The 14,042-nt window shown below is 43.1% G+C and overlaps 1 protein-coding gene and 1 non-coding gene across 2 annotated transcripts in view; one reads left to right on the forward strand and one right to left on the reverse strand.

Annotated features, from left to right (window-relative positions):
• The window catches only part of rasa2 (RAS p21 protein activator 2), a 44,423-nt gene that overhangs the window by 11,613 nt on the left and 18,768 nt on the right, over positions 1 to 14,042 (reverse strand). The window contains exons 8-19 of the mRNA XM_021587711.2: positions 13,505 to 13,581; positions 12,628 to 12,729; positions 10,194 to 10,344; positions 9,495 to 9,643; positions 9,275 to 9,389; positions 9,055 to 9,129; positions 8,800 to 8,923; positions 7,464 to 7,570; positions 2,871 to 2,957; positions 2,366 to 2,443; positions 2,140 to 2,213; positions 1,696 to 1,802 (exon numbers count right to left, since the gene is read on the reverse strand). Coding sequence (XP_021443386.1) covers positions 1,696 to 1,802; positions 2,140 to 2,213; positions 2,366 to 2,443; positions 2,871 to 2,957; positions 7,464 to 7,570; positions 8,800 to 8,923; positions 9,055 to 9,129; positions 9,275 to 9,389; positions 9,495 to 9,643; positions 10,194 to 10,344; positions 12,628 to 12,729; positions 13,505 to 13,581 — 1,246 coding nt within the window. The remainder of the gene's footprint in view (positions 1 to 1,695; positions 1,803 to 2,139; positions 2,214 to 2,365; positions 2,444 to 2,870; positions 2,958 to 7,463; positions 7,571 to 8,799; positions 8,924 to 9,054; positions 9,130 to 9,274; positions 9,390 to 9,494; positions 9,644 to 10,193; positions 10,345 to 12,627; positions 12,730 to 13,504; positions 13,582 to 14,042) is intronic.
• Positions 6,374 to 6,449, forward strand: trnaa-ugc. The gene has a single exon. It is a non-coding gene; the product is annotated as a tRNA-Ala (tRNA).

Here is a 14,042-nt window from a genome sequence, read left to right on the forward strand (position 1 = left end):
TCAAAACTTCGAATGTTATATATATGGGGGTACAATCTTCCCAGCTCTGCAGATTTTGCTGTGAGGAGGCAGTCATTAGATCATTTATTTTGGCATTGTCCATATGTAGCTCGTTTTTGGTCACAGGTCCAGGAATGGCTGAAGAATTGCAACATTTGCCTAGAACTAATGCTGCAGATAGCAATACAGGGTGATTTGAAAAGCCATAGTCAATCAATCAATAATATATTTATTTTAGCAAAAATTTTTGTTTTTTAAATTACAATCTGTAAAAGCTATGAGAATAGAAAGGTTCAGTACTTTTGTAAAGCTTCACAGCACAGTTTAAAAATATATGGCAAATAGAATTCCAAAATGGATGGTGTTAAGAGATGGATGGGAGGGGTTGAATGGAGCTGAAGGGTGGGACTAATAACAAGATAACCAATGTAAAAGATATGGGGTCTGTAAAATGTATATAGGTTCAAAAATGTTGTGAAATAGCACAGTTACAAATAGAAATCAAACTGGATGGACATCAGAAATAGAGGAAGGACTAAAAACAAACTAAATATAACTATTGTAAAATAGATTGTGTCTGTAAAATGTGTATAAGATAAACTGAAGGTAGAAGCCTAAGTGTTTATTGATTTACTCCAATTGGGGTAAGGGTGGTAGGGTCTGTGGGGAATAATAAAGGTATATTCAATGACTCGCCTTTTTATGGTTACATTAGGGGTAATGATTATTCTAATAAATAGATATATTTATGTGGATAGTCTAGTGAAAATGTAAACTGGCTTATTCATTTTGTTTAGGGATTTACTGGATGTTGTAGTGTAGCTTATTGTAGGCTATTTGGAATATGAAACTAGACTAGGCCTATTACATTTATTGCAGATCTCCATCCCCGACCTAATCCATCAAGTTAGGTCTGATTACTAGGCTTTATTGCAACATGTCTTGTTGTCATTGGTGACAAAGCAGAGAACTAGATATTTGTTTCGTCCTCGCTCAAGTCCTCTGATTGGCTCAGCTCCAACTTCAGACGGTCAGGTCAAAAACCACAATGTGCCAACTAGAAGCCTATTTTTGGATAGTTTTTCAAACCAGTATACTTTGACCTCAAATTGTGTTCATGGTACTCAAAATGCGTGCAGGTTGTTAGGTCTGGTGTGTGTGATACTGCTATGGCAGCAGCCCCCAGCGTCTCATAGCCGCCCTCTCTTCAAGGACTACAGGAGCCTGGCAGAGAAACCAGGAGCCTAGTGTGTGTGTGTGTGTGTGTGTATATATGGCTGTGCTCCACTGAGGCAAGGAGTAGAGTACTGGACGCTGCCAAGTGGGCCTCACTATAATGACCAGGGTTCTCCCCTCTCCCTCCTTCTCTTCTGCCCCTCTCTGGCTCCCTTCCTCATTATAATGAACAGGGCTCCTTCTGCATTCCTACCCCTCTCTGTGGGAGGCCAGTGGCCCGTGGATAGACACCTGTGGATAGCGCCATATATTCACCATCTCCCCTGGGAGATTAAATCTAAGAGCCTTGTCCCACACGCCCACAGTGTTACATGTCTGGAAAATCCACTGTTTTACAACACCTGGCTAACCTGGCCCATAGAGAGATCTGGTCCAACACTGCCCCCTATGGGGGGGCTCAGTAGTTGTGGTGTGTGTGTGGTTGGTGTATGTGTGGGAGTGTGTGTGCGCATGTCACACCTCTGTGCTTGTGGTAGGAGAGCTCCCTGTTGGTCACTCTGAGCCACCTCTTCTTGAAGTTCCTCTTGCCGATGCGTTTCCTTCCCTGGGCCCGCTTCTGTATCTCCCTGAAGCAAAATAAATAGTCCCTTGATATTGGCACAGTAAGTTTAACTTCACAGCTAACAACCAATATTTATGTGTAGCTTTCTTTATGAACCAGAAAATCAACCAATCAATATACAGGACTGTTTATTAGAGTTAGTTAGCTAGCTAAGTTAATGATCCCGCTTAACGACAAACCCCTCTGGTCAAGACAAACTCCTGGCCCTAGTTATGACACCAAACTTTTAAAATTAAGTTTAAAGATTTAGTCCTGGACTAAAAATTACTTTCAGTCCAGGAAAAGGACACATTATCTTTACTCCACTAGCTATAATCAATAACTGGATGTGAGCCACTCACCCCTCTTTGAGAACCACAGAGTCTTCCACCCCGCTGGACTCCTTACTGACGTTGGAGGAGATCTCATCTAGGAACTACACACACACACACAGCTAAATCAGCAATACATACAAAACTAACATGGAAAAGAGATTTACCAACATGAGGTTGGTAAAACCTTGAGTTTGACACATGGCCTACAAAATCAAAATGTAATAGGAAGGTCGCTTCACAACCAAAAACTCACCTTTTTTACTTTTTCAATACATTTGTCTTCTTGGAATGATTTGAAGAAATCATACATGTAGGATTCTTTAAAACTAGACTAAAGACAAAACAGTCACAAAGTGTTAGTTTTGTTCAGAGCGGACCAACAGACACAACCCACTGGGCAAAAACATGTTAAATCAACGTTGTGTCCACGTTACTTCAACCCCCAAAAATCTATGATGATGTTGAATCAACATGGAAAACTAATTGGATTTGCAAAAAGTAATCAACGTAAAAGGCAATGTCTTTTTTTCACCCAACTTTTAAACCTAAATCCAATGACTTAGTGAAATGTTTTGTTGATTTCACGTTGAATTCATGTTCGTTGACAACTCAACCAAATGTAAATCAAATTTAGACGTTGAACTGACGTCTGTGCCCAGTGGGAATTAAATGATTGATAGACATGTTGACCGACTGATATACACAAGGGAAGATTGATAAGCATGTTGGAGAGGCTGATAAGAGACATTCATACATACCAGTTTGTTTTTGGACAGGCTCCCCCAGCTACCCAGAGTCTGGATGGTCTTGGAGATGAGAGTGAGTGTTCGGGAGACCTCAAGGTCCTGACAGAGGAGTGTACAAAGCACGGTCAAATACCAGGGTCATGTTCATTAGGAACCAAACTGAATCAAATTAAACTGAAACAGGGAGGGATTACTTATTGTTAATTACGAACACAAATTTTCATGTTCCATTGCAAAAAAAATTGTAAAAAAAAAATGTTATCTATTGCATGCCCTAATGAATACAACCCAGTTTATATCACAACAGCACAGCAGCAGGGCACCCCTGCTAAATTATTATAGGGGAAACACTTGACACAATAGAGTCTTATGTGTACAGTCGTGGCCAAAAAGTTGAGAATGACACAAATATGAATTTTCACAAAGTCTGCTGCCTCAGTGTCTTTAGATATTTTTGTCAGATGTTACTATGGAATACTGAAGTATAATTAAAAGCATTTCATAAATGTCAAAGGCTTTTATTGACAATTACATGAAGTTGATGCAAAGAGTCAATATTTGCAGTGTTGACCCTTCTTTTTCAAGACCTCCACAATCTGCCCTGGCATGCTGTCCATTAACTTCTGGGCCACATCCTGACTGATAGCAGCCCATTCTTGTATAATCAATGCTTGGAGTTTGTCAGAATTTGTGGGTTTTGGTTTGTCCACCCACCTCTTGAGGATTAACCACAAGTTCTAAATGGGATTAAGGTCTGGGGAGTTTCCTGGCCATGGACCCAAAATATCGATGTTTTATTCCCCGAGCCACTTCGTTATCACTTTAGCCTTATGGCAAGATGCTCCATCATGCTGGAAAAGGCATTGTTCGTCACCAAACTTTTCCTGGATGGTTGGGAGAAGTTGCTCTCGGAGGATGTGTTCATACCATTCTTTATTCATGGCTGTGTTCTTAGGCAAAATTGTGAGTGAGCCCACTCCCTTGGCTGAGAAGCAAACCCACACATGAATGGTCTCAGGATGCTTTACTGTTGGCATGACACAGGACTGATTGGTAGTGCTCACCTTGTCTTCTTCTGCTGCCATTCCTGAGCAAGCGCTGTACTGGTGGTGCCCCGATCCCGCAGCTGAATCAACTTTAGGAGCCGGTCCTGGAGCTTGCTCGACTTTCTTGGGCGCCCTGAAGCCTTCACAACAATTGAACCGCTCTCCTTGAAGTTCTTAATGATCCGATAAATGGTTGATTTAGGTGCAATCTTACTAGCAGTAATATCCTTGCCTGTGAAGCCCTTTTTGTGCAAAGCAATGATGACGGCACGTGTTTCCTTGCAGGTAACCATATTTGACAGAGGAAGAACAATGATTCCAAGCACCACCCTCCGTTTAAAGCTTCCAGTCTGTTATTGGAACTCAATCAGCATGACAGAGTGATTTCCAGCCTTGTCCTTGTCAACACTCACACCTGTGTTAACGAGAGAGTCACTGACATGATGTCAGCCAGTCCTTTTGTGGCAGGGCTGAAATGCAGTGGAAATGTTTTTTGGGGGATTCAGTTCATTTGCATGGCAGAGGGACTTTGCAATTAATTGCAAATCATCTGTTCACTCTTCATTCTGGAGTATATGCAAATTAATCCAGTTTATCAAATCAAATCATGGGGGACCCTCATTTTTGTTCTAACCCAGTAAGAACACTCCTAACTCAATAAATCAAGGGTTTGATGATATAACAGTGTGCTCTCCCTGAGGGTCCCCGGGAATCCATTCAGAACCACATATCTAATCTACCCTTCCAAATATGTAATTTGAGGTTCAAGAATTATTAAGCATTTTTATCTTGTTTTGACGGCATCTTATTTTTGGAACATTTATTTTACTAAACATAAAAATGGTTTGACAAACATAGGAAGTTTGGAGTAGCCTACACACCATTCCATCATTGGAACATCCTCAAATTTGGGAAATGTACATGCAACAGGTATGGCATGATGTAGGCCTATAGTGAATGTACATTCACGTTTAAAGCCACTGCTACTTCGTTCTGCTGTGCTAAATGGGTTCTTTGCATGCTTTTTAGTCAGCCCTGGTTTCCATATAGTTTCAGCCTGCCACAGAATTCTACCCGTTACGAAAGGGTCCAACCGCTCCCTTCAGCTCCATCTGTGGAGGAGCTTCTGGGAATGATAGAAGGCAAATCTCCATCTCCTCAGGGGTCTAATAGTCTCCAGCATCAACAACGCATCATAAGCAACCACTGGCTGGCAGATCAGAGGAGTACCACACACACACACACAACTCTAGTTTTCATACCAGTATACTTTGACCTCAAATTGTGTGCATGGTACTCAAAATGCATGCAGGTTGTTAGGTCTGGTGTGTGTGATACTGCTATGGCAGCAGCCCCCAGCGTCTCATAGCGGCCCTCTCTTCAAGAACTACAGGAGCCTGGCAGAGAAACCAGGAGCCTAGCCTGTGTGTGTGTGTGTGTGTATGTATATATATGGCTGTGCTCCACTGAGGCAAGGAGTAGAGTACTGGACGCTGCCAAGTGGGCCTCACTATAATGACCAGGGTTCTCCCCTCTCCTTCCTTCTCTTCTGCCCCCCTCTGGCTCCCTTCCTCATTATAATGAACAGGGCTCCTTCTGCATTCCTCCCCCTCTCTGTGGGAGGCCAGTGGCCCGTGGATAGACACCTGTGGATAGCTCCATATATTCACCATCTCCCCTGGGAGATTAAATCTAAGAGCCTTGTCCCACACGCCCACACAGTGTTGCATGTCTGGAAAATCCACTGTTTTACAACACCTGGCTAACCTGGCCCATATAGAGATCTGGTCCAACACTGCCCCCTATGGGGGGGGGCTCAGTGGTTGTTGTATGTGTGCAACCACTGGCTGGCAGATTAGAGGAGAGTAGTAACACACCTCTGGCCCCTCACCGCACCTTCCTAAATCCATGATAGATGCTCTAGGCCTTCTTTTCAAGGACCAATGAACATGTACTTCAGCAGTAATATTCACAGACTCTTACCATTTAAAATGGTATGAAATGCTTTGAGTGATGCTCATGTTTAACCACATATCCCTCCAGAAAGCTAGGGGATGGGTTTACTGCAGTAATCTAAGTGAAACGATTGTCCTGTGGTTTTGAAAAAAGAAATAGGCCTATGACCTGTAGGACCCAATTCTAACATTTAGGCTACAGTACAGGTACATTTACTAATAAATGACACTGTAAAATGCTAATTAGGCCAACACAGTAATATCATAGGCTAAATAGGATTCATTAGAACAACTTGGCTAACAATTCAGTTTGTTAGTAGGCTAGGCCTAGAGCAACTTTATAATCAAACAGTTGACTAGTGTTTCGTGCTTGGTTTAGTCATTGTCGGTAGCCTAGCCTACTTTACTTGGGAGCTACTTGGTCGTTCAAAAGTGTTCCTGGATGTCAATGTTTGTTTTTCCATTGTAGCTTCTGGTAACTGCTGGTGCGATTTGTTCATGGAAGAGTTTAAGTGGTCCCGTGTGGATCAGTTGGTAGAGCATGGCACTTGCAATGCCAGGGTTATGGGTTCAATTCCCATAGGGGACCAGTATGAACTAAATATGAAAAAATATGCATTAACTAGTGTGTGTGTACTCACTACATTAAGAGTGTCTGCTAAATGAGTAGAATGTACATTATTTGGGATGTCCTTTTAAAAAAGAAATCAGTTGAACATTTTAAACCAAAATGCATGAAAATGTAATTATGTTGACACCATCTTAAAATATAACTGATGCGCGCCACTGCACTAAAGGGAGATTAAGAGCAAGCAGTGGCTGTGCACTCATGACTCTCATTCGAGGGCACTGCTCGCTTGGTTTGCTACAAATATATGTTATAACTTGTCACTGATTTTAAACAGATTTTGGCAATAAAGCTCTTTTTCAACTTACCTAGTCAGACAAACTCATGGATACCATTTTTATGTCTGTGTGCAGTTTGAAGTATGTTTGTGAGTAAATGCTTACTAGCACAAAATCTAGCTGTTCCAAAGACTTCCAGTCATTGTGCTAATGCTAGTTAGCAATTGCGCTAAGGCTAGTTAGCAACTTCTGCATGTTGAGACAAAATTGGTATCCATGAGATCAGACTCTGGGTAAGTAGAAAAAGCACTTAGCGCAAGATTTTGTCAATTATCTGAAAAGCAGGTCTCAGAATAAATATTTAGTAAAAAAAATCTATTTTCTAATCATATTTCTGGGAGTGGTGTTAATGATTTAGCAGCAGTGAGGTCCCGCTTCTAAATTAATATATATTTTTTTATACCTTTATTTAATTAGGCAAGTCAGTTAAGAACAAATTCTTATTTACAATGACGGCCTACACCAGCCAAACCGGGACGACACTGGGCCAATTGTGCACCGCTGTATAGGACTCCCAATCACGTCCGGTTGTGATACAGCCTGGATTCGAACCTGGGTGTCTGTAGTGACGCCTCAAGCACTGAGATGCAGTGCCTTACACCACTGCGCCACTTCTAAGTCAACACTAAAGTGCAAACACTTGGGATACCTCCTATGTGACACAAATGTAAAAAACATAGGCATATGGGCGTACTCACAGGATGGTGTGGGCGGAGCTGGAAGGTGTGTGGCGAGAGAACGGCAACGGCGAAGAAGCGCAGGAACACGAAGCTGCTGACTGCTGAATACTGGACGTGAGGATCATCTGCAGGGGAGAGGAGGAAGGGAGAGAAGGGAGAGAAGGAGGAGGAGCGTGTAGAGGACAGATTAGGGGACAGGAGAAGCACAAATAAAAATAAAGCTTTTCTACCTGTCCTTATCCATTGACTGCTCACAAGGTGAGAAAACTAGGATGTCATTTTTTTAATTTGGTGAACTATCCCATTAATCAAATCAATCAATCAAATGTATTTATAAAGCCCTTTTTACATGAGCCGATGTCACAAAGTGCTGTACAGAAACTCAGCCTAAAACCCCAAACAGCAAGCAATGCAGATACACCCATTGACACCAGACAGGCTAACAACTGGGACAGGCCCAGTTCCAGACTGATCTCCAGTTCCAGACTGTTCCCTGGACCTTATTGACTCACCTAGTGGATTTGAAAGGACTGGATCGGGATTGGCGTAAGCAAAGACCCTATATCAGGGTTGATACCCATCCACTACTTTCAGATCAACAAAGGGTACAATAATTGATTTGGGACTGTGCATTGCTGTCCACAGTACACACACTTTTACAAACACACACACAGACATACACAGGTCATGCTCCTCCTACCATTAAAAAGGTGCCAATTCATATGAGCATAGCGGTTTATGAGAACATGGCTCATACAAAGTTCCAACACTACACATTAACAGGACCTTCTCACAGATTCAGTAGCTTCTACTTGAAGGGCCTCTGTCATACATACTATGAGACAATCTCCTGCACTTTAGTCAGTCTTCTGGCTCCACCTCATGGTGGACATGGTCTCTACAACATGCTGCTTACTGATGGAAGATACTTTATAAAAACCACTCTGTAAAAGTAACTAGATAATACTTGGGAAAGATTGGCATAATATTTCTGTATCTAATCTCCTTTGGATAGAGACCTGGACCTTTCTACACTAATGCTTATAAAAAGGGACTTACACAAAATCAACCCTACATTTGTGGTATGAAAACATCTCAGAAACTTGATTTGTGGTTAGTGGACATTCTCTCTAATGTGATGAGGCACAGTGAGTATTGATGAGAGAGCTGTGACTGAGGAATAGGGTTGAAAAACTCCAGAAACTTTCCCTGAAAGTTTAGCAATTCCCCAAACAGGATTATTTTTAAAACCCAGGAACTTTGGAAAGGTTTCCAGAACTTTGCAATCCTGCTGAGGATGAGGTAGGATGAAGGTGAGGAGAGAGGACGAAGATGCGTGTGATGCCCCGCTCACCTGGGAACCGCTTGGAGGCCATGTGACGCAGCGAGCGGAACACGTCACACATGAGCGGGGGACAGCTGGAGCTGGACTGGGTGATGGACGAGAACACCTTCTGAACGTACCCCTGCAGGTTCTCCTGGAGAGGACGGACATGCACATCGTGAACACACACACACTTATTTTAACAGTTCTTTCTGTATACCACCCCACTACTAGACAATACACTGATAGACAGCTTGCGATGCACCGGACAAATGTATACTGTACCTTGTTGACTTCAACGTTGTCTCCTTCTTTCAGTTTGATCGGGTCAATCTCACAGGTTTTGTTGGAGTCACAAATCTACGAAAAAATTTTTCAAACATGTTGTTCCTAGGTTATGAAATGAGCTTCTACGATGTGGTTCATAGCAGGGCTTACTTCTTAGGATCGGTGTTGATCTAATCAATTTTCTCACATTATTCCCCAGGTAACATATGTACATTACCTCATCCAATACAGGCTTCAGGGTGACGGTCAGGTAGCTCCGCCCTACAATCTTCATCATGTCGTCAATGCAGCGCGTTGCCAGGGAGTTGCCACGGAAAATGGTGTTGGCCTCCCTAGACAGACAAGACGGGGGTCAGAGGACAGGATGCCTATTCACTATATAGAGCACTACTTTTGTCCAGAGCCGATAGGGCCCAGGAGAAGTGTGTACTACTCACTGAGTGTTCTCCAGTTCCAGGACAGTGATGGCGGAGACGAAGGGCACCAGGCGGCTGTGGTGGAGCAGCAGGCGGACCACGGGCAGCACCGCCTCATACCTCTCCCTGCAGATGTCCCCCAGAATGTGGGCTGCTGACGCCGAGATGGGCTGAGAGGGGGAAGAGAGATAAATGGAGAGAGGTAGGGGGGACAGAGAGGTTCTGAAAAAAATTCCCTTATTCTCAAAAGGCACCATACTGTGAGCGATGATTGGTCAGCCACTAATGGTTATTAGTTGACCGCAATTCAATGTGTAAACGGCCACCACTCATTTCAAACTACTGGCAGCGGTGTGGAATACACAGTGGGGTCTGTGGGCGATGGTTGGCCACTGATAGGACCAACAATTTGTCAAAAACTATGCGTCCTCTATTGTACACTATTGTACACTTTCTTCCTTAAAGGGAAACTTGGGGATTTGGGCAATGAGGCCCTGTATCTACTTCCCCTGAGTCAGATGAACTTGTAGATGCCATTGTTATGTCTGTGTCCAGTATGAAGGAAGTTTGAGATAGTTTCCCGAGCCAATGCTAACTAGCGTTAGCACAATGACTGGAAGCATACGGGTATCAGCTAGCATCCCTTTAAGTTCCTTAATGAGCATAATGTACCATTCAGGCGGACCAGGTGTGTGAACAAGACCGGTCTGAGGTTAGTACCTTAATGTCTGGGGACTTGAGCAGCAGCGTGCGGAGCGGTGTGTAGCAGGCGGATGGCAGCACATTGTCCTCGGTGTAGGTTACGTTGAGCCTCAGAGAGCCCAGGTCGTCTGTCTTGGACTTCCCGTTTCCTTTAGGCTGGAGGAGATACCTGTGGACCAGAGAAAGACACCCAACAAAACACACCCAGTCAGCGTTAAGAGTGATGGCCAGCCGACACATTTGTATTTGACAGTGGTGAGTCGGGTTGCACATTTCCGATAACTTATGTCCAGGATTAAATATAGAAATACCGGTTGAAAGCTTAATGGAATCAGGACATCTGGAGTCCTCCAACCAGAATGTCTGGAAAAACTGGGAGTTTTGGCAAAGTTGACAGAATTTCACAACCCTAGTGGTGAGACGCAAATGATGCTGTCAATGCTGTCCTCAACATGGGTCATGACATGTGACGTTTTCAGCCATATAGTGCTTTTCATTTTGAAATCCATTTCCTGTCCACATCGATTAAACAAACATAATAAAGTAGCATTTATATCAAAAAAATCTTTGGAGTTAGAGTTTTACACCTCTGGTAGTGTAGTAGCTTTAAAATAAAATAACAAAACTACGCAAAGATTTCAAACAGAACGCGAAAAACAATGCATAGTTGAGCAATTAAGCTGAGTGTTTAAGCAGTGTGTGAATGAGCTGGGTGAGCCTGTATAGCTGCCTAGCCACCAACAGATGGAGCAGTTTTCACAGATTTACATCAGGCTGGAACTCTTCATCACTTCGAAAGCTGCAGCTATGTTTGTCTCTAATCTGCTTGAACTGTAATCGTACTGCAGTACTCAGACACCCAGAAACTTCCGTTGAGCCCATGTATTCTGGGACAGTCAATAGATCAATATACATTTTGTTCAGCCGAGTTGTGGGTCTGTATGTTAGAGTGTATGTATAGATCATCCCTGGCTTTCTCTCCCTCCCTCTACAGTAGATGGGGTTCTGCTGTCTCCATGCAAACTGACACCCACACACTAGTCTCACGGCCCTCATGCAAAACACATAGATCAGTATCTGCATAATCCCTTATCACCTAGAGGCGCACACACACACACAGTTTACAGAACACCACCATCGCAGTGTTCAAAGCAGTCTGAAGACGACGGAAGTAACCAGTCCAAAAAAGTACCACAGATATAGAGCTGCTAGACCGGGGGACAGGATCTGGCACAGGTTCATCTCCAATTATATATTGTTAAAGGTCCTATACGTAGGATTTTGTATAATTTCAGAAACCGCTGTTTGAAGCTAGTAGACCAAAACCGACAACAGCTGCAAAAATAATACAATGATTCCCTACAATATTCAGTGCTTATTTTCTCAGGTAAACTGAAATTGAGAGAGGTGTCAAATTTTAGCTACCAGGAAATGATAGTGATTTCCAGTAGATAACACAGCCAAAGTCAGAACAGTTTTCAGTTTTCCCGCCAGACGCTGTTCTGGCGGGAGAAATCAATAGGCGAATATCATAGCCAATCACAACACTGGCAGGTAAGTAATACTGTGAAACACTATAATTCCACTATTAGCGCCAGATATAAATGGAAATAATGAAATTACAATACAAAAAAATACAAAAAATCTGACTAGAGAAAAACTCACTATTAAGTAGAAAAAATATCAAGGAACTGGATGTGCCCTTATTCCTCTATTCACAAAGAGTATTGCAGCAGGACTGCTATATTGTAGGATCCGTTGTGCCTTTTAAATCATAATGAATAAGATTACATGGACAGGGGGAACATGATCCTAGATCAACAGTACCCCTCAGATTATTTGTGAGTATGGGCCTTTTTAACATCCACCTCACAATGTGCAGATCTGATCTAGCATCCACGGATCTACGCAGAAAAGAAGGTCAGCACTGTGAGGGGTGTGATGTCAGAGTCGCCGGATTGTTGTGGCTGATAAAACGAGGCGAGTAGCAGCAGAGTACGTAAGACCCTCTGTGTCATGTCCCCTTATCTGTCATCTGCTAATCAGTCTATTCATTTCAGCTAGCTAGCGCGGCAGTCAGATTACATTCTTCAGGTTGAGCGCAGCAGCAGCAGGCGTGTGGCTGCGTGCAGTGAGTGCACGACGTGTCCATGTGAGAGAAAGAAAGTGTGTCACGGTCACCCGATTTCCCTGGTAGACTATGTGGCTCTGGTACAAAGTAATGCAGTGTAGAAGGAATAGCATGCCACTTTCGAATGCAACCAGTGTGTTTGTAGTTAGAAGTTAGAGCTGTGGGCTCCTGTGGGCATGCGGACGCTACGTGCACCTTTGCATATTGTTGCGTCAGTATGCGAAATCTCTTGAGTTAGTGTGAGTGACCTGGCGCGGAAGCATCAGGAAGACAATGTGCGAGGTGAAGCTGTGGTGTTGTGTGATGTGTCACCGTTCTTACCAGGCCCTGTGAATGTGGTCATTTCGCAGGATCTTGACAGATACCCGCGTCTCCCCAAGGAAGACATCCTGCGCCAAATTCCCATTGTTCCACAAGTCAACTCTGCAGACACACACACACACAGAGAGACAAAGAGAGAAACACTCAATCACACATACTAAGTGAATGTGATATTTGCAAATACACTATAAAAATCTACGAAAAAGGGACCAATGCCCCTTCCCCTTCCAAACACACCACTTACCATTGGCTGGCTGGCACTCTCATGGAAAACACAACCACATCAATCTCAACACATAAACACAAAATACAATGAGTTACTCCTTACCGGTGTGAAGTATACAAATTGCAGTACACTTAAAAAAATACACATGCAATTAAAATCACCTCAAATCCAAACCTGAAAGTCATGCATGTGTTTACCTCTCTCGGCCCAGCCTAGTCTTACCCGACTGTAAACCCAGTGAGCTATGTAGCTATGAGTCAGTCGGCTGTAGGTGACGCAAACAGAGACACAAACCCCACAGGTCCTTAACCACCAACTTTGCATTACACACTACACTGGTTGTGACTAACACAATCCAATCAAATCTGGTTGAGTTGAAACACACTTGAAAAATCCTCTTCTGATTACATCCCAGAAGTCGCTCCAGAGAGATGGAGGTATGGTGGTCTGTTTGTCAGTGTGTGGAAAAAATCCAACCCACAGATGTTCTGTTAAAGGTCAGAAGGAAGATAGGAAAAAAAAAGAAGAGAAGTAAAAAAATAAAAAAAAAAGGAGAGAAAAGCGGAAGGAGAAAAGAGAAGAGAAAAATAGAAGAGAAAGGAGGAGAGGAAAGATGAGGAAAAGAGGGGAAAGGGGAGACGGTACACTCACTTGATCTCCAGCTTTTCAATGTCCTCCTCCTCTACTTGGAAATTAGACTTTTTTGTGTAACTGTTGGGCCTTGTGACCTGAGGACAACAACAAGACGGAATTTACATCAGTCTTCTCCAGCAAATACCAACTCAGACGAGCTAACGTGATGGCGCCGGAGGGGATGGCTGCAGTCTTAACGGCTCTTAACCAACCATGCTATTTTTTAAAATATTTTTTGCGTTGTTTTGTACATAATGTTGCTGCTACCGTCTCTTATGACCGAAAAGAGCTTCTGGACATCAGAACTGCGATTACTCACCTCAGATTAAACAGTTTTTCTTCAATGAGTCGGACAGGAGGGATATACTACTACAGACACCCGACCAGGCCCAGATACCAATCATTAGCTGGAGAAGGAAACTGAGATTTTGCGGAAAAAGATCAGGGTGTCTTGTGAGGATCAAGTGACGGGTAGCTAATCTGCCTTTCGTCCTGCTAGCTAACGTTCAATCGCTGGAAAATAAAATGGGACGAACTGAAAGCATGTATATCCTAC

Source organism: Oncorhynchus mykiss, chromosome 27 (genome assembly GCF_013265735.2).
Source record: "Oncorhynchus mykiss isolate Arlee chromosome 27, USDA_OmykA_1.1, whole genome shotgun sequence".
NCBI classification, from domain to species: Eukaryota; Metazoa; Chordata; class Actinopteri; order Salmoniformes; family Salmonidae; genus Oncorhynchus; species Oncorhynchus mykiss.